The following is a 24485-nucleotide window of genomic DNA, read 5'->3' as shown; positions in this document are numbered from 1 at the left end:
GTACACCAGAAATTGACACAACATTGTAAACAGACTATAACTCAATTTAAAAAAAAAGTGGGAGAACCAGTCTTTATGTATGCAGGATAAAAATCAAATCACGTTTTTCTTAAGGAGCTAAATAAGTGGAGAAATGCTTGTTATGGGGAAACTGGGTAGTAAATAGTAAATAAATATGCCTGAGCTTCTCTGCTAAGGGAAAAAAAATAAAAATAAAACCAAAGTAAGTTTTGGGAAGTGTCAGTTCTTACTCTTTATCCCACCATTGCTCCCTTCTACCTGAAAGTCTTTGAACTGACATTCGGAGTTGGGTACAGCCTTCTTCACCTGGTTTAGTCCTCCTGGTCTCAGCTTAAATAGCGCTGACCAGACTTCTCCCCCACTGGGCTGGGTTGGGTATCCCAGTTCATGCATGTTGCTTCCTAGTAACTATCCACTTACAACTAGTTTTTTATATTTAGTTGTTTATTATTATTGTTATTATTTTCGCTTAGTCTTTTAAGTGCTTAGAAACGAGAACTTGCTGATTACTACTAAAATACCTAGCACATTGCTTGGCCTATATATTAAGTGCTTCATGTTTGTTGATAGTCGTAAGATCAATTGAGAGGATGGTATATGACAGGCGTTTAATTAGGCTAAAGGACCACGAGCAATAGAAAGAGATGAGGGGAGGGTATAGCTTAGTGTGCACTTAGCATGCGCAAGGTCCTGGTTTCAATCCCCAGTACCTCCATCAGCAAATAAATAAATAACCTAATTACTACCCCCACAATAAATAAATAAAAATAATAATTTAAAACATTAAAAAAAAAAGAGACAGTGACTTAGAATTCTGCTAGTGTGTTCCAGTTTATTTACCTTCATGTGTCAATTAGGACAATCTGATTTTAATGAACCTAAAAAAATAGGTCCTCAAAAACAAGTATACAGACTATAAGAATATGAAAAACTAGTAATATACTGACCAGGAGAAAGTTTATAGTTGTCTTATTTCTGTATAATCAGGATGACTAGAATGCCTTACTGAAGCAAATGATCACCTTTCTGCAAGGCTGCTGCATTTATCATTTTCTGAACAGGGATGACTTATACTCTTTCTCCTGATTTTTCTTAAAATACCAACCCCTGCCTTCTGTGAGGACTGAATAAGTCCACTTACATAAAGAATTAGCACACTGCCTGACACATAGTACGTGCTCAGTAAAGGCAGTCACGTTCTCTTCTGTACAGCCTCATGTAGGCATTTAAATCAAGATCTTCACCTTTTGGTATCCTGAATTATGGTCTACCCCATCTGAGGTACTAGAGATCAGGTTCTAGAAATAATCTTACCTATGTTATGCACTGCCATTTCCTCTCTGTCCCTTTTTCTGTCTCACCTAGAGTAGTACACAAGCCTCGTAATTGTCCCTGCCTCCAGTCTTACTCCCATAAATCTCTTCTCATCTGGCTACTGTCTTCCTGACCTAAACCTTCCACTGGCTCCCCATTGCTGTAGGATGAAGCCCGCATTCCTTATTGTGGCATTTAAGGGAGGCCCTTAATGCATGGTCCTACATACCTCTCCAGCATCAACTCCCATCACTCCTTTCTTGAGACTCACGCACTAGAATAATTTATATCCCCCATGGCCCTGTGTATTTCATGCCGTGAACATTTTTTCATGCTCCTTTATTTACTTTCCCTCCCTCACATTATTTCATCCGCTAGTTAGTCCTTTTAAATCCGCTATGACTGGCCTGAGCAGTCAACAGCAGGAAATCTTCCTTGAACCTCAAATCAAGTTCTTTGTTGCTTTGTGGATTTATTTAAATTAGCATTTATTATATTGAAATGTGGGCTTCATGAGCCAAATGACCTATCTTGTTCATTACTATTTCCCCAGTGCCTCAATGTTATAATGGTACCTATCATGTAATGGGCGCTTCATAAATATTTGATTTTTGTAATCACTTTGCAATATACACATATATCAAATCATTATATTGTATACCTTAAACTAATATTCTATGCCAACTGGATCTTAGTAAAACTAGAAAAAATATTAAATGAATTAATGACTTATTTACATTTTTACCTTTCCTGTAGACTCTAAGGGTGTGGTATACTTATACAATGGAATACTACTCAGCTATAAAAAAGAATAATGCCATTTGCAGCAACATAGGTAGACCTCCCTAGCTTCTTCACCTGCTTATTTTTTTTCTTAGCACCTAACACCATCTAACATACTAAGTTTACTTATGTATCTTGTTTGTTTTCCTTCTGCTACCAGAATGTAATTTCACTGAGAAGAGGGAATTTTGTCTTTTTAATTCACTCCTCTATCCCCAGTGCCTGGGACCGTGTTGAGCACACAGTAGGTACTCCTAAATCTTTGTTGAATGAACTAATAAAATGATTTGTGAATTACAAAGGAAGATTGAATTGTGTTCTTAATACTTGCAATGCAGAATACCAGAATACATTTTATAGTATTCATGTTTTTGGAAATCAACAATCTAAATGTGCTATATATGTTAGTCTAAATGCTTCCAAGCCTCATAGCGGGCCCAATGGAGTTCTAATCAGTATCATTGGCTTCATCTCCTCCTTCCTCTTTTGTCTTTGTCTTAATCCTTCATTTGGAAATTTTCAAATATATACCAAAAAAACCAGGAATAGTCTAATGAACCCCATGTACTTAGTGAGCATCAATAATTACCAGTGTTTAAGTCAATCTTGTTTGATCTGTTTCTTCCACCTTTTTGTGCCCTGATTATTTTAAAGAAAATTCAAGACTGCTTTTTCACCTCCATTTCTAAACTTTAGATACATTAAAAAAGAAATACGACTATTGCGTCATTATTACATGTAACAGAATTACCAGTTCCTATCATCTAATACCCATTCCAAGGTCACATTTCCTCAATTGACTCACAATATTTTTATTCAAGTCAAGATCCAAACAAGATTCACAGATTGCACTTCGGCGGTTGTTTGTCTTTAGTCTCATTTATTTCGTGACAGTTTCCCCTCCTTTTTATTAATGACTTTGACTTGTTGGTTAAACATTGTGTCATTTGCCCCGTAGAATTTCCCATGTTCTGGATTTGGCTGACTGCTTACCTGAGATTAAAGTAGCTTGTTCTCTGGTCCTCAACTTTTCTGTAAATGTTAGTTAGATCTGGAAGCATGATTAGCCTTTGAGTCAATTTTCAGACAAGAATATTCCATAGGTGGCGATGTGTAATTTTTATTGCATCACATTATGAGACTGAAAAACAGTAAGTGACTGTCTCAATTTTAATGATGCTAAAATTGATCAGCAGGTTACTTGCCTGATTTCTTACTTACACATTTCCTCATCGACCTCTCATCTAATGCTTTTAGCATCCAATTATGATCTTTGCATATGTCTATTATTTCACTAGGATTTACAAAAATGGCGATTTTTCTGAATCTATTTTTCTTCCTCATTTACTGGCTTCCATTTTTTTATGAGTAAGAAGTTTATTAGGTTACACCAAAATGCAGTTTGTACTGGAAAAGCCAAATAAATGCTTCCTTTTTTTTCCTTTATCGATTTTCAGTTTTATGAGTTGGTTCCCTAGCAAGTCCCAAAGTAATCAATGAGCTTCTTTTATTTTTATAATAGCATTCTGAACTCTTTGATATTAGTGTATTGATGTTTCCACTCATCATTCCTTCTGATCCACGACTTTTCCCATTTTAGACCAGGGGGAGCCCCTAGCAGTGGCTTCTGTGTCCTTTTGATGTGATCTCATTGTTCCTCGATAACTTCCATGTCTCTGGCATAAAATGTTCTAGGCTCATCTTGTACATTTCCTGCCCCAAACCTGGAACCAGCTATGTTCCCTCCCTCCCTTTTACAAAGGAAACTACCCGACGCCTCCCACCTTCAACATGGTAGATCTCAGAATGGTGCTGTTTCCATGACACACCAACTCTTCAGTCAGAAGTTCTAAAGATACCTAATAAGGAACCTATTTCTCTTCTGAGCCCATGGCTGAAAAGTTGTTAATAAGAGCACTGCAGGGTGGTAAAAGCACTAAAATTGTCACCTTAAACGGAAAGAAGATGACAAAGATGCCCTCAGTGTTAGGAAACCTGCCTGGGCTGAAGACACTGCGCCTTCAGAATAACCTAATCCCCTACGTGTGCCCAGAGATAAGCGCCTTGACCCAGGTGAGGACCAGTGGAACTTTTTTGATTGAGGATGGGAAATAGGTGGTGAGGAAACAATGAGGCTTCAACCCCTGGAGGCTGAGCTCCCCGGAGACTCACTGCGGACGGTGGCTGGAGGGACATCACAGTGCTTTCTCCCTTAGTGAATTTCACATGTGAGGGGAGACGATGTCTCGACTTAACTCCTGTGCTCGTGGCCCACGTCTGGAGTGAGGGGTAGGTCTCTGCCACACTCATCTCTCTGGAGGCCATCATCTGGAAAGGGGTTGGGAGCTTGGATCTGCTTGCTTACCTTGGGGGCTCCATCTGGAAGTGGGTTTGAGGGTCCCGGAGATGCTGTTCACCCTGGGGACCATCCTGAAGCTTCTGCATATGGAACGAAGGGAAGTTTCAGATGTAAGAAGGGGGTTCCTTTTCAATTTCCTAGAGCAGGCTGAACTTTGAAAGGGAGCGTTGGCAAGGAAATGGGAAGGAGAGGGCATTCATTTCTTCTGAAGTAGTCTTTAAAAGAAGGTTAGTATTTTAAATAAAGAATATCCTTCTTAAAGAGCAACAGTTGACACGAATGAATCCCAGATGCTTGTGTTAAACATTTCTGCTGAATAATGTGAAACCCCAGCTGCTAGAATCTTGAGGTTGGGAGCAGGCAAGCGATATTAACTTTGCAGTTTTCTTTTTATTTGCTCCTAAACTGCCACCAGCACTGAAAAAGAAAGAACCTCTAACCAGCCAAGTCATGGTAGTTCATTAAAGTTCATTAGTTTCGAGTTCAGACTTACCAAAAAAAACCCCAAAACCCTCTATTTTCCTACATAACTTCACCTACCTCATTCCCTTTCAGGTTTACAAAATTATTTGAGTTTGCAATCTGTGAGCATGTCTCTCTAAGAAACAGAGTAATACTCAAAACTCCCCCTTTAATAGTAACTTAAAAGTGCATGTTTAAGTACAGAACAACAAAGATCTGGACTTTTCTAACGGGACAAAGGAGTTTTTATGCAAAAGAATTTGGGATTTCACTGAGCCAAGAGCTGGTTCTCCCCCTCCGCTTGAACTTTGTTTCCATGAAAGTAACAGTGCATTGTTTTAAGAAAATCAAATACTATAAAAGGTTTATAATAAAAAGCATCTCTTCTGTTCCACTCCCCCCACCTGCAATTCTGATCTCCATATATAACCGCTTTTAATTCTTCTGTTTTCTTGATTTGTCCATTTTAGATACCCCTCTTCTTCATCTTCCAAATATAATTATATTAAATATGTTCAGTTTCTCCATAGTTATCTTTTAAGTTTATTATTATTACACCACGGTTTCTTCTTCATCAGCTAGAGTGTCTTTTTACTCCCCACTTGGTAAGATGGGAACGTTAGCATCTGTGGTTTACCTTCGGCTCTGTTCTCTCTCCCCCTTCCCAAATTATAAACTTCTTTTATGAGATGTATAGCATTTATATTGTGTTCAGTCACAGCCATGATTAAATCTTTGCCTCTTGGAGGATTCTAAACTTCTAAAATGTATACTGTTAATAAGTAAATATCCCACACTGATGAGGGATGTTGAGGGTGGGGGAGTATATATGTGTGGGTGGGGAGGGCTGTATTTTTTGCTCAATTCTGCTGTGAACCTGAAACTGCTCTAAAAAAATAAAGTCCATTAATAAAAAAAAATAAGTAAACATCATTTACATGGAGCCAATTAATGTATTATGATTATACTTTCTTCCTCAGATACCATTTTTGTTCCCTTGGAGTTTCTAATTGTCTTTCATTTATTCTTGTGCCTTTTGCCTTTATCATGGCCTGATTTTATTTTAATATTGATCATGTTACGTATTTATCTAATGTGCTTTTTCCTTGAGTGACTTGCCTCCAAGAGCCTCCATCTTCCTGCCCCAGTTTAAGCTGATCACTAGCTGTGCTGGGTACCGTCAGCCCGGCCATCCCTTTGCGGCTCTCCTGAATTGGACCCATTGTTTCCTGCAACCATATTTCTTCTCTTTTTTCGACTTACTCACTAATTTGGTAGGAATAAGTCTCCAGAGATCACTCTAGTCTAGGTATGTGGTAATTAAGTTTTTTGAACTCTAGCATATCTGAAAACACGTATTTTCTTCTCTCCTGTTTGATTAATAGTTGTTCAGTTAAAAAAAAAATTACAGACTGTAAAATATATTTCCTCAGGATAAAAAAAGCCCAAGAGTCTGATCGTCACTTTTTCTTCTTGTTCCCCAATTACTTTCCTCCTCATCCTTCTGCTATTCACTTAGGAGAGACTCTGAATTTTGACAGTTTGTTTGTTTACTGTCAATTTCCTGAAATAGGGAGTTGGCTCAGTTCGGCACTTACTTTTAAAGAAGAAATAACATTTCACTTTTAAAGAAGAATTCAATTGATTACAAACTGGGGTTCTTGTGGTCTGTCTTTAAAGTGCTTTACAAGTCAGATTCAGGCTAATGGCATTATTGTTTGGCTGCTATGAACTAGCAGTTTTTTTCATATGGAGTCTCCAGTTTTGAAAAAAAATCGATTTCCCCTTTATAAGGGGAGTTCTAGAAGCGGCTGGAATTAAATGTACTAGAAACCCTCAACAATGGATAGAGAACATTTACACAGTTCAGAAATACTGCTCATTCTCACTGCTGCTAATAGAAATGGCAGATAACGCTTTCAGAAAAGAGAGAAGAGTTTAGCTGCCGAGAGCCCTGGGTGAGTGACTGACGTCCTGGATGCACCCTTTACAGCTGGTTCAGCCACTTACCAGCTACATATAAGGCATTTACTCTCACTGGGCTTCCGTCTCTGCCTTCATTTAGTCAAAGCCACACCTGAGTATCGAGGACCATCGTGTCTCAGGTGATTTGGCAACTGAAAAAAAAAAAAAGATGGAAATCCTTGCCTTCATGGAGCTTATGTCCTAGTCAGAAGAGACGCAGGAAGCAGACAAGGATGACAAGCAGAGTGTAAGGCAGTGGTGAGCGCTGAGGGACAGAAGCAGAGAAGGCCCGCAGCGCCAGCTGAAACCTCGCTAAGTGTCCTTCCTTGTGGGCTTCACAATTTGGCGATGCTCCCGTCGTAGTTCAAAGATCATACTAACTCTCTTCTAACGATTTTCTATAAAATCCCTGAATGCGTTTTTTCGAAAGCTAGTTTGAATTCTTTCTTGTGTTGCTTCAGGCTGTACTTTTATTAACAATAACTGAAGCTATTTCCGTATCACATTTTTTTTTTGGTCTATGCTGTGCTTGCCATTTGGACTGGCTTTTCTTTTACCATCCCGGGAAGCCGAGGCTGCCCTAATAGACTGATTTTTATGGTCATATTTTCCACAGAATGCACAGTCTTAAAACAGTCTTGTTACTTTTTTTAAGTTCCAAAAACAAAAGTAATACCACAAAATGTATCAAATAGGCAGCAACGTCCACATTTATTGAGAGCCAGTCTGTGTTCATTTTCAAGGAAGTCATTATTATTATTCTCAAACGGTTCATAAAATTTATGGTTCGGGAAGAAGTTAAGTTGCTCGTCAAGATCACTCAACCAGTGAATACATGTATGAAATGAGGTCTCTTTTGAGGTGTCTTTTAGCCCTATTGCCTTATCATTCTATAGACTTAGTGGGAAATGACAGTGTTCAATTTATAGTTTCTAAAAACAAAAACTGGGTTGCCTAAATATGGCAGGTGTGAACACTACATGGATTGTTCCTGCTCTCCATTTGTTTACGTAAATCCGTTCTTTGGACAAATATTTCTTGTGTGCATGCTGGTCCCAAGGATACAGGCATGAAAAAAACAACGTCTTTATCTTCATGCTGGGACTTACATTAAATGTTATATGTAAAGCTCAATGCCTGGCATGGGAAATTTTCAATAAATCGTGGTTGCTGTTATGACTATCTTTACGTTTATGGTCTAACTAGCAACGATGATAAAATGGGAGGAGATTCTTTAGAGAATATAGATCCTATCTCTTTTTTTTTCCTTTGCTAATTTGACTGATGAAACCGGAAATTTCCAATCACTTCTAATGACATGAAAAAAAATGGGTTAATGGCCTATAATTTATGGTGAATGCATTTAGCCTGGGACTAATGAAGTTCTGGGATACCAACAGTTTTCAAAGAAGCACTTGATTATAACTCATGAGGGTGGAGCCCTTGTCTTGTCCTCAGTGCCTGGCACTTAGTAAACCATCGAATGTCAACTTGAGTGGAAGGGGATGTAAGCCATTTTCAAAGTCCAACTTAGTCAAACACAGTGCTGTCATGATTATGGCAGCATCTAAGAACAAAGGTCCCCCGTAGGTAAATCAGCCAGTTCTAAAATCCCCAGAGAAACGAATCGCCATTATCTCTGATTGTGCACAGCATCGTTGACATGCATCACAGGGTCCAATGGCAGTGCAGCAGCGTTGCCCTTAAGTGGCTCACATGTGGCTGCCCAGGACAGAAATACGGTCTGCCATAGCTTTTTATTTGGCCACAAACAGTTGACAGTCAATAGGGCACCTCTAAGCAGAGCTGGGTAGTTTGTGAGGTGTTACTGTGTCCCTAGTCTCTCCTTTTCATACTTGTACTGTCCTTAATGACCCCTAACTCAGGCACCTCTCCCCCTCCCTCCTTCCCTCCCTCCCTTCCTTGCTTCTTTCCTAAGTTCACCAGTCACTGTGCCTGCAGTGGGCTAGGCCCTCTGCTGCATGCGGACAATACAGAAAGGAGCAGACATCCACGTGTCCCGATGTCAGGTTTGGTGGGAAAAGGTAATTGATATACAGATGGATGTAAAATTATCATTGTGAAAAGTGCGATGAAGAAGAATTATATTGTGTTACGAGGAACTGCGGTCAGGGAAGTCAGGGAAGGCAGTCCTGAGAAGCACAGGCCAGGTGAGATCTGAGGATAGGAGTTATGCAGAGGAACACAAGAGGAGAGTCCACCGCAACGGCTTTCCCGCTCTCTCCCCTCTCCGGGCATCCTGGATCTCGCGCTCCAAGCCTGGGAGAACAGAAAGGCTCTGATGTCATTCATGCTGCTTGTCAGCATCAAGCCTGTCCTCTCTCCTGTCCCATCCACTAGAAATGCACGCTTCTTCTGTCAGGTGGATGACGCCTCCTGCTTGTTGTCTGCACCTGGCTTCTCTATGAAAACAGGACTCTCTCACACAGGTTTATTGTAGCCTGTCCCGGCACACAGGCACCTAGTGGGCGCCTTCTCTGCACTACTTTCACCCCTCCTTTGCCTCTGCTTGTCTGCCCAAGCCTGCAGCAAGCCCCCCGTACCCCATTTGAACTTCAGCTTCTTCGTCTAGCTGGCAGGTGTCCAGAAGCACCCCAACCCTCTTCTCTCACTTGCCAGCTGGGCACATAATCTTTCTGTACCTCCCTTGACTCATCTCGTAGAGAATGCCTTACCCATTTTTCACTCAGGAGACTTTAGCTCTTACCTTTACTCAAACATCCAAATGCTTAGCTCTCCCAAACACTTAGGTTTACATTTTTAATTGAACGTGAGTTTTGTGCTCTAAATCCCCTTTTCCCAGATTTGGAATTCTTGTCCTTGCTTCTTTAGTCTTGCCTTTAGGAGCTTCTGCCAGGATGAAAGGTACTGCCTTGTTAATGCTTTTGCTGTGAATGTCAGTGCTCCCTTTTGCTGAGTAGGAAGTGTCAATTCCATGACACTGGGGTTAACCCTGGGCTCTAAGCAAACAGTCCTTATAGGTCGGAGGGATTCCCTAGCGATTCGGTGCCATTCTGGCCCTTGAAACTATTTCCAATGAAAGTATAATTGTTTTGAGAAATATGAATTTATGTATTAAGAAGTTACTAAAAAAATTAGACAATAGTTTTGAAATTGGCAAAATTATTCAAATAAACAAATTCTTTCAGGAGGAGCTGGACTCAGAAGATGCATTTAGCAATTGTACTGAACTGTGGGGCCACAGATTCCAAAAATAAGGGCATTTAAAAGAATTAGCAGAGTGAGCCACTTTGCTGCCCTCCCCTACACACCTTGACCATAGACAAACTAATTAAAAAACGTAAAAATCTTAGTTTTCTTTCATTAATTTGATTCAATTATTTTTATTAAAAATAGTTTACAGAACCTGACACTATATTTTGCACTATTTTGGTATAGTGAATGGAAATATTCACTGTCCTTAAGGAATTTTAAGGACTAATGTTTCAAATACCAACTGAAACATATTTGTGCATGTTATAGGTGACTCTAATAGTTTGTTCCAAAATAGTATTATCAAACCATGATTTAGTTTAGAAAGCTTTTCAGATAAAAGTGGACATTTGAGCTGGTATCTTTTTACACCTTTAAAATAAGTTTTTATTCAAATTAATCATCGATATATCATTTTAACAATCAAATAAGTAATTGAAAGATACAATAAATAGCATAGAGTTTTCTAGCAGCAAATTAATAGCTACAAGCACAGCATAATTCAATGTTGGGAGGAGTCGCCTGCCCCAGGCTCCCGGCGTCCATATGCTAGGCACGACGTTGAACTGAATAGAGGGGTTAGTGAGAATGAGCAGATGGTTAGAAGCAAGCAAGCATACAGCCCATTAGAAGGAAGTGAACGCAGCTGGGTAGACTGGCGCTGACTGAGCTCAATAGATACTTGATTTTGAGAAAAACAAATGATGTGGAGCCATAATGAGTATCTTCACAGTCTGAACCATGAGCTTACAGAAATGATTTAAGCAGGCAGCATTCAACTAATATTTACTGAACAGCTATTATATTCCGGACAACTGCTTTTTGAATGCTAGATGAATCAGAGACTCTATCATTGCAAAATTTCCAACTTATATTGTAAAAATAAGGTATATGCCTGAGTCCCTATAATACAAAGCAGAGGATAATAATTATCCATAGAAAAAAGACACAAGTGAACTTATTTATAAAACAGAAACAGACCCACATAGAAAACAAACTTATGGTTACCAGGGGAGGGAAGGGGTAGAAAGGGATAAATTGGGAATTTGAGATTTGTAGATACTAACTACTATATATAACAGATAAACAACACGTTTCTACTGTAGAGCACAGGGAATTATATGCAGCATCTTGTAGTAACCCATAATGAAAAAAGAATGTGAGAAGGAATATGTTATATGCAATTTTATGTATGACTGAAACTTTATGCTGTACACCAGAAATTAATGCAACATTGTAAACTGACCATACTTCAATTAAAAATAAAAGAGAGAGAGAAAAGAAAGAAAAAAGAAAGAGAAAAAAGTACACAACGCTTCGCAACTATAAAAAGAGGGTGCTTTCCTGGAGAAGGTGATGTATGCCAAAGTGGGGCATTAAACACAGAAGTGCATTATAATAATTGGAGAACCAAGTTATCATGATAGTTTAATGGAAAGAGAATCCTGAAAACACGTTATCACTGTAGACACAACAACAACAAAAATTCCAGCAAAATTACTGATTTACAGAAAGTCATTATTCTGTGGCCAACATTTCTCTTTCCTGAAAATGTCATCCACAAGTGGCTGTGAATGTAGAAATCTTGAAAAAATTAGTCAGAAATCATTAAGAAAACAAAAGGTTTAAAATTTGAGAACTGAGTCCAAGTGTCAGCACATACACTATGTGAAGCATTCCTAGCCCCATGTATGTCTAACGTTTTGTTCCACGGTCCTCTCCTGAGTCTTAAAGATTATAGTTAGCATTTCATAATGTCCACTATTTGCCAGTTACTTTGTTATATTGCCTCTAGTCCTTAAGGTAGCTCTGAGAAGTAGATGATAGTGTCTCCATTAAAAAAAAAAAATGGAGACTTTGGAATCTGAGGTACTTTCTTGAGATAACATAGCTTAGCAGACAGTCTCCAAGGTGTGTGCTTTGCCTCCTGCAAAATACTGACTGAATGGTGTGCATACCCAAAGAATAAGAATATTTAAAATGAGAAATCCATGTACTGCATACAATTCCATTGTGTGTGTGCATAGTGGGTGCCTGTGTGTATGAATGAATGTATATATTATGTGCATATATATATGATCATTCTGAACAATAAATTTTTTAAAAAATAGTTTTAAAATTACTCCAAACAGTGCATGTAATGTAGAAGTTAGGAGCACAGACCACAGAGTGAAGCTTTTATTTCACCATAAATCATAGCCTGTACCTCAGAGCCCTTTTCTGTAGAACTGAGGGTACTGTGAAGTCCACGTGAGGCAATGCACAAGATTGTGTGGCCCAGTATTTGGCACATGTTAAATTCTATTTAAATGTTAGTCATTAGTATTGTTATCAATAAGTTAATCAGTAACTTTTCTTCTCAAATTTCTTTAAAAAATTTTTTAAACAATCTTATCGTGGTATAATTTCTGTACAGTAAACTACTCATATTTCAGATGTCCAATTTGATGAATTCTGATAGATGTTCTACACCCACGAAACCACCACCACAGCCAAGACACCTAACATTTCCATCACTCCCCAAGAGGTGCAAATTTCAACGTGCCTTTTACCCTCTTCTCAAATTTCTTATCCTCTTCTCTCCTAATTCAAAGATCTCTACATATTAAACCTAGAGTCCATAATCCAAAGACATCAATGGACACTGACATGCCAGCCTCATATCTAAGGTACAAGAGGAAGCACGCACATCCTTGGCAAGGCTGGCCACAGACAGGCTGTAACTTAGAGGTATAAGCAGGCCAATGCAAGGGAACAAATCAAATCAAATTTGGGAAGAGTCAGGATACACAGACCCAATTTGGGACAAGTGCACAAAGACGTAGAAAAGGCTACAGCAAGACTGAAAACATTGAGGATGTGTTAGGTAGGGAAATTCCTCATGGATGGGTCATCTGAGAAGCTCATTACAGAGGCATAATCTAGTAGGACAGAATAAAAGGGACTTAAATGATTAGACAGCCCATTCTTTACATCCTTCAGCTACGTGACGCTACAGGCAGGCAGTAATGAGTACCAGTGTTAGGGTGATTGCAGTGAGGGCTGAAAAAAGATGCACCTGAAAGGAATTTTGAGACTAGGATTTGGTGACATTGAATTTAGGTGGAGAGAGAGGAACAAGTCTAGGTGATTCCAAAGTTTGGCCATCATATGATTACGAGAAAGGTAAGTGTGTTAACCAAAGTGGAGGTGGGAAAAATTGATCTTGTTTGTCCATCAACATTGTTCAGTTTACACTGTGAACTTAGAGTGATAACATCACATCTACTTGAGATGCCCTTTGAGCCAAAAGCAACAAGATGCAATTTTTACAGGGGTTACAGTAAATTCCTACAGTTAAGTTAAGAAAAGAATTCAGTTGCACAAGTCCAGGATGTGGGTTATCTCCTGAACAGTTATCTCCTTGATGGTGGGTTTTTGTTGGCCACAGACAAAATTAATTATGCACCAACAATGTGCCCTGCTGCTGAGAGAATGCATTCCATGTTAGGCTGCATTAAGAGAAGTGCAGTCATCTGCCTGAGGGAGATTCCACGGTCCCAACAGATCGATGCTATGAGGTCACGTTTCGTGTCTCACCCCAGGCGCCATGTTTCTAAGAGAGGGGTACTTAGAAAAATTAGAGTGTAACCAGGATGGTGAAGAGCCTGGCAATTATGTCCTGAGGGAAATGGTTAAGGAAGAATGGAACAAATTCAGGGGGACTACGATAGCAATGTTCAAATATTTTAAAGATTGTTATGTGGGAGAGAATAGGGGAATAAAACTATTTTTTATGATTGCTGTGGGAATAGATGTTACAGAGCGCTTAAGGAAGCAAAAACATTTGTATAAATAAATAAGTAAACAAATAAAACTGCCTAGAAAGATACAAGAGCGCCCATTACCAAGTGTGTCTGTGAGGAAGGTGTATAGTTGCTCACTTGCATTTTACATCCTGCACTAGGTGACTGATGAAAGTTCTTTCTGATTGTAAGATGCTCTAATTCCCTGAGTCACGGGTCTATTTAGCAGCAATGAGAGGGCCTTTCAATCTATGGTGATATGCTGGTTTCCAGAGGACAGAAGAGTTACACTGAGAGTACCAAGAACTCCTCTGTAGATGATTACTGAAGTCATGTAAGTTTTAAACTTAGCATATAACTATCTCCCATGTGACTAAAGCCTCCCCTCAGAAACTACCCATAACCATGCAGAGTTTCTAATGACCCACCGATACTCTCTTTCTGGATGCCTTCTATTTCTGAAACCCTTTGTGAGCAAAGCACCATTTGGAATAATCTTGTCAAGGCACCTTAAATAGCTCACCTCAAACGTCACCTCCTCAAAGAGGTCTTCCCTGATGACCCAAGCTGGCCTGAGTCACTTTTTGTCCCGTTGTCCTGTTTTCTTTCCCTTAAGTGTAGCACTCAACACCAGCAGACGTTATTTACTTACGTCTTGTCTGTCCCACTCCCCACATACAAGCACTGTGAGAGCGGGGTCTTGTGTGTCTTTGTCTCCCTAGCATTCAGAATAGTACCAAGCACGCAACAGAGATGTAATTAGTATGATTGGATTGATGAAACATTTAGGTAAGGTCTTGAGGGATTTCTGAAAGCTAACTCAGTCCTTGCTGCAGTGTCTGGTCGCCCTGTATTTTTACGTAATGTAGGGCGAAGCTCTGCTGTGTTTGCCATCATGAGAGAGGTGGTCATACTCGTGAGGGTATGAGGTCTTTAAGACACCTTTATGAATTTAAAGTCCGTCAGTGAATGTTCTTTTAGTTATTCCATTCTCCCAAGACTAATCTGTTTCACTCGCTTCATCTTAGCATTAACTCTGAAATCCTTTAAATGTTGAGGTTCTCTGTCGAATCCTCTTTATCTTCTACATGACATATTCTTGGTTGCAGAGCTCACAATTTCACATGGGAGCATTTTCAAGCCAAAGGGCCATGTAGTTAACGTGTCACCAACAGAAAGTGGCTTTTCTTGAGTTTCTTTCCATTTTATATCATCTTCTCGGGAGCCAAATGGAATCAGAAAACCAGATGTGGCTGTCAGCCACCCTACTATACTTCCCTAGACTGCTTTTCAAAATTGCCATCCTTCAAACCTCTTCCATTTCCTCCTCAAGGAGATGGCTTTGTTTCATATTACACTGAGAAAACAGATGCTCTCAGTCATGGACCCTCTCATCTTCCAATCACCAAATCCATCCACCACCGTATCTACACTTAACTTTCCCTACCTTCCTCCTTATTCCCCAGTGAAGACTCCTTGCTTCTACCCAAAGCCATCACCCATTTGTACTTTGGGTCCTAGCCTTGCTCATCTATAAAGGATTTCGGTTCAGCAGTTAGCCTTGCTTTATCATCAGTTTCTCATTACCTACAAGGTTATTTCCACTGGCACATAAATAGGCTGCACAGTATTTCATTTTCAGCGGAAACAAACTCTCCAGCTCCCTCCTAACTTTCTGGTGTCCCTTCCTAGCAGAAGTTCTTTAAAGAAATGTCCTTTAGTCGTTGTCTTAGCTTTCTCACATTTTCTCCGCAGCATGCTTCAGCTTCCTCCCCAACACTTCACCCCTGTTGTCAAGGTCACCAATAACTCTCCTGCTGCCAAATCCAGTGATTACTTCTAGGCTTTTATTTGACTTGACCTTCTTTTGGAATTTGTCTTGAATCTTTCTCTTCTTTTCCTTTTCTTTCCCCTTGGCTTCTGTGACTCTATCTTGGAAAGACTGAGTCATAGATTTTTGTAATTTATTGAGGCTGTGCTCCCAGGAGTAAGGGCATAAAGGAGGTGGAACAGAGCAGGAAAAGAATCTAGGCAAAGTCATGGTTTCAGGAGAAATTTAGCCTCATCCTTTTCCCACCAGCTCTGGTATCTGATCTCCAGAACTGTAAGATAATAAATTTGTATGATTTGAAGCCACTAGGTTTGGGATAATTTGTTAATTTGTTGGAGCTGCAATAGGAAACTAATACAGTCACAGGCTTTGGATGAAATCTTTCCATTAGAATGGCTACCTGAGTATGTTTTACCTTAGCCTTCACAAAAGGATGAGGCTTCCATGGTGGTAGATGTACTATGCTTTGTTTGGAGATAATAGCAATTCCCAGAGGAAAGCGTGTGTGGAAGTAAAACCTTTCCCGTGAATTCTAAGGGCAAGGGATTTCATTGTAAATATACTTACGTCTACTTTACATTAATTTACATCATTAACATACATCCACACCAAATACCAGGTGGTATTTAAGCATAAATCATAAACTGCCTAAAATTTCTTTTTAATTATTTTTCTTGTCTTAAGAAAACTCAATCATTTGTGAGGTCAAAACTCCCATGATTCCTTTTCATTTAACCTTTAATATTAAAATCCTGAAGTATGCAGCTGGTAATGAAATCTGAACGGTAAATTATGTTTAGGAGTAAAAGAAAAGACTCCCTTTGCATCTTGAAAGGTGCAATTAGATTTCGAATCAAAGAAGAAGACCGCATCTAGGGGATAATCCTGTGTCACTGGTTTATTGGATCAGAGGACCTGGAGGGTCTCTCTAACTCCTCTTACACATGGCTCTTCCTGCGTCTGCCCTGCCTGTCGTTAGTGGACACACACGGGCAGACCTTCCCTACCCAATCACGTCAGGAGTTTCTCTCATGAACCAACGTGGTGATTACACCGAGCGATGTTAAGGGCCGCCCCCCACCCCACTCCCACCCACGTAATGTAGACGTCTTATTGGCCTACATGTAAAAGCTCTTTGGGAAGAGTATGACGGGAGGACCTCAGATCTTTGGCTCTACTTCTGATTTCAGGAAATTAGCCCCTTTGCTGAGTTTTTAATGGTTTTGAGTCAATGGGTCACAATGTTAGGATACTCTTGAGTTGCTCAAGTGAGTTACGAATGGATCCTTAATTATGTTTTTCTATATCCTTGAAATGATTTGTAATACAATTTTAATGAAGTCAAAGTGCTTTAATTGAGAATTAAATTGTGCTTAGATTAACATGAAGCTCAGATGAACTTTATAAAGATAATATTAGGTGTATGTGAAATAATTAAGGTCATATTGATGTTTTCTTAGGTTATATGTATCTCAGTGAAGGGACTTAGTTATTTCTTCCTTCTCATTTGAAGGTGGATAATGTACGAGTTCATTAAATCTCTGTATGTTTGCAGTTGACGGCACTAAATCTGGGAAACAACCTTTTAGAAGAAGTTCCAGAGGAGATGAAATACCTTACATCTTTGAAGACACTCCATTTGTTTGGAAATAGGATTCACAGGTTTGCATCCGGAGCATGTGGTACGGTAATCAAAGAAGAGCATCATATAGTATCAGAGTTAATTTCCTTATATTGAAAAATTCAGGGCTAACATGGAAAAAGGATTTTACATTTTAATCTTTTTTGGTTGGAGATATTTACACTTGAAATTAGGGAGTTTGGGAAACTTTTTTTTCAATGAATGTATTATATATTTACATACAGATCTAAGAAAATCAGTAAGCATTATTATTAGTGAATTTTCCCCTTTTCACAATCAGTGTACATTTAGACTGTCATCTGGGTAGACTTTCTCTGGGCCAGGGAGAAAACTAGTTGAAAATCAAATCAAGAAATGCTCTCCATAGCTCTCCTTGTTCTTCACACTTTTTATACTGTCTCCAATACTAAGTCACAATCTTTGATCAAGATGCTAAACTTAGAGATTGGGACATTGTGTTGTACACCAGAAATTGACACATTGTAATCGACTGTACTTCAATGAAAAAAAAAAAAGGTGCCAAGCTTAAATCCACTTGGGGAGAATTTTATTTTATTTTGTTTTTAGGGGGGCAGGTAATTAAGTTTTTGTTTATTTATTTAAATGGATACTGGGCATTGAACCTAGAATCTCGTGCATGCTAAGTATGTGCTCTACCACTGAGCTATCCCCTCCCCCTTTTTATTTTTAAAAATTAAAAAAAATTCTCTTTTTTTTTTTTTGGGTGGGTGTAATTAGGTTCATCCATCTATCTATCTATTTATTTTATTAAATTAATTAGTTTATTTAATGGAGTTTCTGGGGATTGCACCCAAGACCTTGTGCATGCAAAGCATGCACTTAACAACTGAGCTATTCCTGCCCCCCTAACTTGGGGAGAATTTTAAGGAAAAGATATAAGATCCAGTAAGTGGCAATTATTTTCTTTGTGTTTCCTTTTAATAATTTATCCATTCAATATGACACTTCTGTTCAATATAGGTAGCATATGCTTAAGGACAGAACACATAACAAAGAGATCTAGATAATATTTGTAGCTTCATCAACTCATGTAAGGCACTTCACTACTTTATGTGTCCCCAGTAGTAAAATCGAACTATATAATAGAATTTATAAGGTTCTGTGAGCTTTTGAGGCATGGGTACTATGTACCACTGGCATCATCAAGCAGCATTTATTAAGGGTATTAGTTCATGGGGCACACAGGGATATATTTAGCAAAGAGCACAAGTAGATTCTGGTACTATCTCTCTAAAGTACTTTAAAATATTACATCACGTATCTTGGAGAAATATTTTTCGACAAAATAACAACTGTAACAAACTCTTAACTGATGGTATGCCCATTGTATACACAAAGCTATAGATTCTGGGTCCAATTACAATTTACTTAGAAAATAGTTTCCTGTTTTAAGGGCATGCAAACAGACAAGTAGACATGGTATTTTATGAACTATACTGAGGGGACAAGCTTAGGTAAAGCCTGGTGTGTATAAATGATAGTAAGCAACCTAGTTCATGCTACTTTAGGTTTCTGTAAAGAAATTTTTTTCTCACGTTGCCCTTAAATTTCAGGTTTAAAAAATTTATATAATCTGCGTACAGTGCCCCTGAATGTCTGTAGTTTCCATATTTCTTGATTTGGTGCTGTTGAACTGAAAGTCCCATGTGAGTGACACAAATTATATTCTACGCCAGGTCCTCATTGTCCAAGGGCAGAAGCAGTTAGTGTCAAGGAGCTGTGTCCTCTGCGGCCTGTATTACATTGCATTGTCCCCTGGAGCAGAGTAGACTGGACCAGGGTGAGACATGTGTCCCAAGTTGGGTCAGTCACATTCTCTTTCTTGGGGATTATGACATAGTCTAAAACAGTTTAGTTGATCTGAGCTAACTACATGAACTAAGACAGAGGCCGGAAACTGGTGACCCAGGGGATGAATCTGGTTCACAAAATAGCTTGGTTCTGTTTTGTCTGCCTTTCTAAAAATTTGAATTAAGGTCTCCAAATTCGCAAATCAAGAGAGTTCATATTTAAAGGCTGGATCCCTGGCTCTTTTTTTGTCTGTCTTTTAAAAAAGAAAGATTAGGTGAGACTGGACTCATATTCCCATGTGACAGCAATTACTGGGAGTTGGCTGAATGGCAGCTGCCCTGTGGGAAAAAGCATGTGCTCACCAGTTCAACCCACTCCTGCCGGCACAGGAGGACACCCAGACACACTCCTGCTAGGCCCACTGCTGTGTTTTGAGTTCTCTTCTTGGTTCCTGTAGGCATTTCAATTTGAGAACTCTGTCTACTCCGTGATCATTCAAATGCAGGAGTTGTGGGACGGCTACATGGATGCATGGAAAGATACAGAAAATCTGTTCAAAAGAGCAAGAATGAGAGAGAGAAGGGGAGAGAGACAGAGACTATGAACACCAACCTGAGAGAAGTTATAATGAGAAATGAAACTCTGTGATTCCCAGAGAGTATAATCTACCAGACTTTCAGAAGCTTCTGAGAGGAGACAGACTATTAGCCTGGCGCCGACATGGGTCTCCTTGGACAATCATCACCTGGCTCAATGGTTCGGAAGAAGCATCAGAAGCCCTGGACGCCCAAGCATGAGCATTTCTGTGACTCCAAGAGCAGCCAAAGGACTATGTGTGTATACACAGCCAGGACATACAGCTGACCCCTGAACAACACTGGTTTGAACCGCGGGTCCACTAATTCTCGGATTTTTTTCAATTGTAAATACTGCAGTACTGCAGATCCCCGAGTTGGTTAAATTCCGGGAAGGGAGGAAGAGCAGGTGGGGGTGCCCACTATAAATTATATGTGGATTTTCCACTGTGTGGAGGGTCGGCACCCCTAACGCCCCTACATTGTTCAAGGGTCTACTGTGTGTGTGTGTGTGTGTGTGTGTGTGTGTACATATATATATGTTTAAAGTTATATATTATGTAGCTATGTGTATTTATACATTTATAGTAATATGACTTCCTGTCGCCGCCGCTGCCGCGCCCAGCATGTCGCAGGTAGGGCGCCGCGGGCCGGCGCAGCCTTGCACTGGCTCGTGGGGACATCTAAAGCCAAACCCAACCTGAGAAGCCGCCCGGGGAGATGTACCTGGAAGTGGGGTACACCAAGTTGGGGAATCACCAACTTGGAGTTCTAGGAGCTGGTGCTGTTGCCCCGGGAGATCGACCTCGACAAGGGTCAGTTGAGCAGCCCCAGGATGGTTTCCACTACCTCGACGTGCAGCATCGCGCCCCCTCAGCATTCTGCAAGGGAGAGGGGTACCAGGCCACCGCCGTGGGCCACACAGTACTCCTGCACAGGAGCAGGCAGGAAGGTCAAGTTCACAGACCCCAGTAGGTCGACTGTGTCTTGAGCCCCAGAAGCTGGTGACCGAAGAGGACTTGGTCGCATGAAATACAGCAGAGAATTCTCCAGCTCCTTTGAGTCTCCCATGCAAATCAGCAAGCAGCTGTTTCTCTTTTTTTTTTTTTTTAATTAAATTAAATTTTACTTTTCATTAATAGATTTTATTTTTTAGAGCACTTTCAGGTTCACAGCACAACTGAGCAGAAAATACAGAGTTCGCACAGAGCCCTCCCCACCTACATACTCCCCTACACTCAACATCCCTCATCAGTGTGGCACATTTGGTACAATGGACAAACCAACAAGGGCACATTATTACCAGCCGAAGTCCATAGTTCACATTAGGGGTCACTCTTGGTGTTATATATTCTGTGGGCTTTGACAAATGCATAACGACATGTGCCACCACTACAGTGCCATACAGAATCACTTCATGGCTGTTACACGTGCTAGCGGACATCTGCTCCTTCCACCTCAAGGAGACCCTGGCCCTGCAGTTGCGTGGGCGCTAGAACACACTCCAGGGCCACTGCACCCTCTTCGCCAGGGAGTCCCACTTGCTCGGTCCTAAGGAGACCACGGTCTCGGCGCAGAGCAGCAGGCGCAGGCGGCGGGGCGCGAGGGGCGCGGGGCCGGCGCCGGACAGGCGTGCGCACGCGCAGGGGGCCCCGCCGCCCGCCCCGGGCCGGCGGGAGTGCGGCCGCGTAGGGGCCGCTGGGCCGCAGAGCCTTTGACTGGCTGCCGGCCGTCGTCTTCCCTTGGGGTGGACGAGTGCGCCTTGTCAGGAAGACCCTCTGGACTTCATTCATTCGCTCAGTAAACAGTTACGGGACTGCCGTTCTGAGTTCCAAAAACAAGACTAAAACAACCTTGGGCTCCGGTGCCGTTTAGCTCTTGGTTCCAGGTTGTGGCGAGTCCGGCCGTAGCCTCGGTGCCGCTCTCAGGTGCTGAGACTTAGCTTTGTGACTTCGTGATAAAGTCTGCCTTTTTGCTTAAACTAATTTAAGAGGATGTCAGTCACCAGCCACCCAGAGAGCCTTGGCCAAGGCACGAAAACCAGAAGGAAGGCAAGGCGTATAGAAAAGTGGCTGAGAATTCTTTTCTAACAGAGAGCTAAAGTGACTGAACTTATTTTTTAACAGATGGCTTACAAAACTTGATCCTGCTTAATCTGAACAACAACCAGCTTACATGGATTCCTCAGGAAGTCAGCAGGTAATTTTGTTTATAGTGAGTGTTGGTTACCATCAAACCGCTCCCCCGTTTCTCCCCACCTTGGTCATCTGAACACTGTGTCCCTGGCTTCACGTCCTTGTGGGATTTACACCGTAGCAAAGAGGCCCCTGAATGACTGAGGCAGCCACTGATTTTAACCAGGTGATTCCTTAAACACTGCAGAGAAATGAGAGACAGCACGACTTGTTATTATAAAGCATAAAAATGGGGGTTTGAAATACAAAGTTCTGAAATTGATTGTGTTACTGATTTCCCAACTTAGGGTTCCTGGAGCTTGCTCCGCGACAGAACTGGGGACATTAAACTTTATTTCATATTAGTATTGTAGAACACTTTTAGCTCGATGGAGAAGATAACATAAAAGCAAAGATTTTAAAACCGGAGTGTTATTTTCATTAACCCCCCCCCCCCCCCATTTTATTATCATTAACAAAAACAAAATGCTATTTTTCCTTATCCTACACATTTGCACACATGGGCTGTTGTTACAGTCACTTTCTGGAGCAGCTGAAGGCCTTGTCCTTCTGCAGGCAAAACACCCTCTTGGGCTTTTCTTCTGACAGATGGAGAGAGAACCCTACTTGCGTTTAATTCAAAGACTCTCTTTATTGCCTGTTGAACAGAAACAGATGTATTACAGCATAAGAGAATCCGGATTTTTAAAGGAGGATACAAAGCTATGAATAGTTCTCAACAAAGCGTTTTCTGCAGCAGGTTAAAGTCTACCCCAATTCACTTATCTGTACCTCTAGCCAGGGTATCTTTTCCCAGTTAGATTTTTACAGAGAAAGTAATAATTTAAGTCAGAGCAACTAGAAAACATTTTTGAAGCTATCTAATTTCTGGAGAAGAGGGTTACTCAGAGCAGTGACAATGCCAGTAGTTGTCTGCTTGCTTTTTCACTCATGCATTTTACCACTGATTTATGTGTTGGTGATGTAATGAAAAAAGGACACCTTGGAAGCTCTGGCGAACTAGGTTCAGGTCCTCTCTTTGTGCAACGAGCCTTATGACCTTGGGTAAGTGGTTTTACTGTCCTGGACGTTGGCTTTCTCATCTCTAAAGGAAGAAGTTTAAGCAGATGAACTTCAAAATCCTGGCAGCTATAGCATATTGTGATTTCACAATTTAGTAAGCCTCGCTCTGTCTGGAGTACAAAGTACAATATTGTCTTTTGTTAAATGTATTTGTAACTATTTATGTGGGTTTTTTTTTTTTTGATGTTACTGTAAATGGAATTTTAAAAACTTATTTTCCAATTGCTTGTAGCTATAATATAGACATAAAGTCAATTTTTTAAATAATGATTGTGTAGTCTGTTACCTGCCTTTGTTTCTAGTAGGTTGGTTGTTTTTTTTTTTTTTTTTTTTTTTTTTTTGCATTACCTTTTGTTAGCATTGTAACATTTAAAGTTTGGACTCTCTTTAATTTTGAAATATTCTTCTCCCATACCTTTAGAGATTCCTTGCTAACCTGGTTCATCTCTTTTTCTACTCATACCCCCTCTGGGTGCCTTTTGCAAAAATTGTCAGATGTTCACATTTCTCAGGAATCTTTCCATTGGCTTCCTCTCTCTCTCCTGCCCTTTTGGTGGTGGTCTTCTTTCTGTCAGTTTCAGGTATTCAAATGACTTCCATTGTCGAGTTCATAGCTATCCCCCAAATCTCTTTCAATAGCACTGACCTCTCTCCCCTATCTTCTAGTCCCCCATTTTTAACTGTCTAGAAATGTCACTCATTCTGTTATTATTTTAACCTCAACACATTCACCCTTGAGATCATTAAACCTTCATTCTTAGCTTTCATTCAAGCAGACACACCTGCGTTTTAATCTTGAACACTGTTATCTGTTGGTGAATTGGGCAAGTTATTCACTGCCTCTGAGCCTTTGTTTTCCTCATTTCTAAATTAAGGGTGATAATTCCAACCTTAGGGTTGTGCTGTTGATTAAATTTAATTCCCAGGAACATCGTTGGTGTTCACTAGTGCTTATTTCTTTCTGCTTCGTTATTCAAAATATTTTCTCAGCTTACTATGCCCTCCTGTTGCCCTAATTTTACAAGTTCTGTTATTCGAGGCCAAGTTCAAAATGTCTGTTCTTCCAAAATGCTTGTGGTATACCTCAGGTACAATATCTGCAATTGCAGGCTCAAATCTTAATCCTTTTTTCCCTGTTTGTTGGCATTTTCTATCCTCATGTTATGGCTCTAATATCTCCTTCTCGACCATGAATACATAAGGACAGAATTTGTGGCCTATCTGTCTTTGCATCTTCTACAGCAACTCAGTGGTACAAGATACATAATCTGTATCTGTATCTAAATCTATACCTACACTCACACCTGTCTGTATCTGCGCTTGTGTATATATCCTCCTTTGTTGGCTTCCTCTTCGGTATAACCAAAGTGTATGTACAAAGAATGAAAATAGAATTTTCTTTTCTCTTAAATCTAGGTTTTGATTACATAAAATACTTTAACATA

At 40.2% G+C, this 24485-nt stretch overlaps 1 protein-coding gene and 1 long non-coding RNA gene across 3 annotated transcripts in view; one reads left to right on the top strand and one right to left on the bottom strand.

Annotated features, from left to right (window-relative positions):
- Nucleotides 1–1681: 1681 nt before the first annotated feature.
- Nucleotides 1682–23356, bottom strand: LOC116659803. Its single transcript, XR_004315166.1, has 4 exons — nucleotides 23286–23356; nucleotides 15236–15247; nucleotides 11448–11453; nucleotides 1682–1691 (listed from the first exon to the last, which is right to left on the bottom strand). It is a non-coding gene; the product is annotated as an uncharacterized LOC116659803 (long non-coding RNA).
- The window catches only part of LRRC69 (leucine rich repeat containing 69), a 73678-nt gene continuing 52892 nt past the window's right edge, over nucleotides 3700–24485 (top strand). Inside the window, exons 1-3 of one of the 2 annotated variants that reach the window (XM_006194485.2) lie at nucleotides 3700–4191; nucleotides 17310–17436; nucleotides 21910–21982. In XM_006194485.2, the coding sequence (XP_006194547.1) occupies nucleotides 4009–4191; nucleotides 17310–17436; nucleotides 21910–21982 (383 nt within the window). In that variant the 5' untranslated portion in view covers nucleotides 3700–4008. The remainder of the gene's footprint in view (nucleotides 4192–17309; nucleotides 17437–21909; nucleotides 21983–24485) is intronic. The other variant, XM_032467801.1, reaches the window with a different exon arrangement.

This window comes from Camelus ferus, chromosome 25, assembly GCF_009834535.1.
Source record: "Camelus ferus isolate YT-003-E chromosome 25, BCGSAC_Cfer_1.0, whole genome shotgun sequence".
Classification (NCBI taxonomy): Eukaryota; Metazoa; Chordata; class Mammalia; order Artiodactyla; family Camelidae; genus Camelus; species Camelus ferus.
Note: the sequence above shows the minus strand (reverse complement) of the source record. Positions and strands in the feature narration are given on the sequence as shown.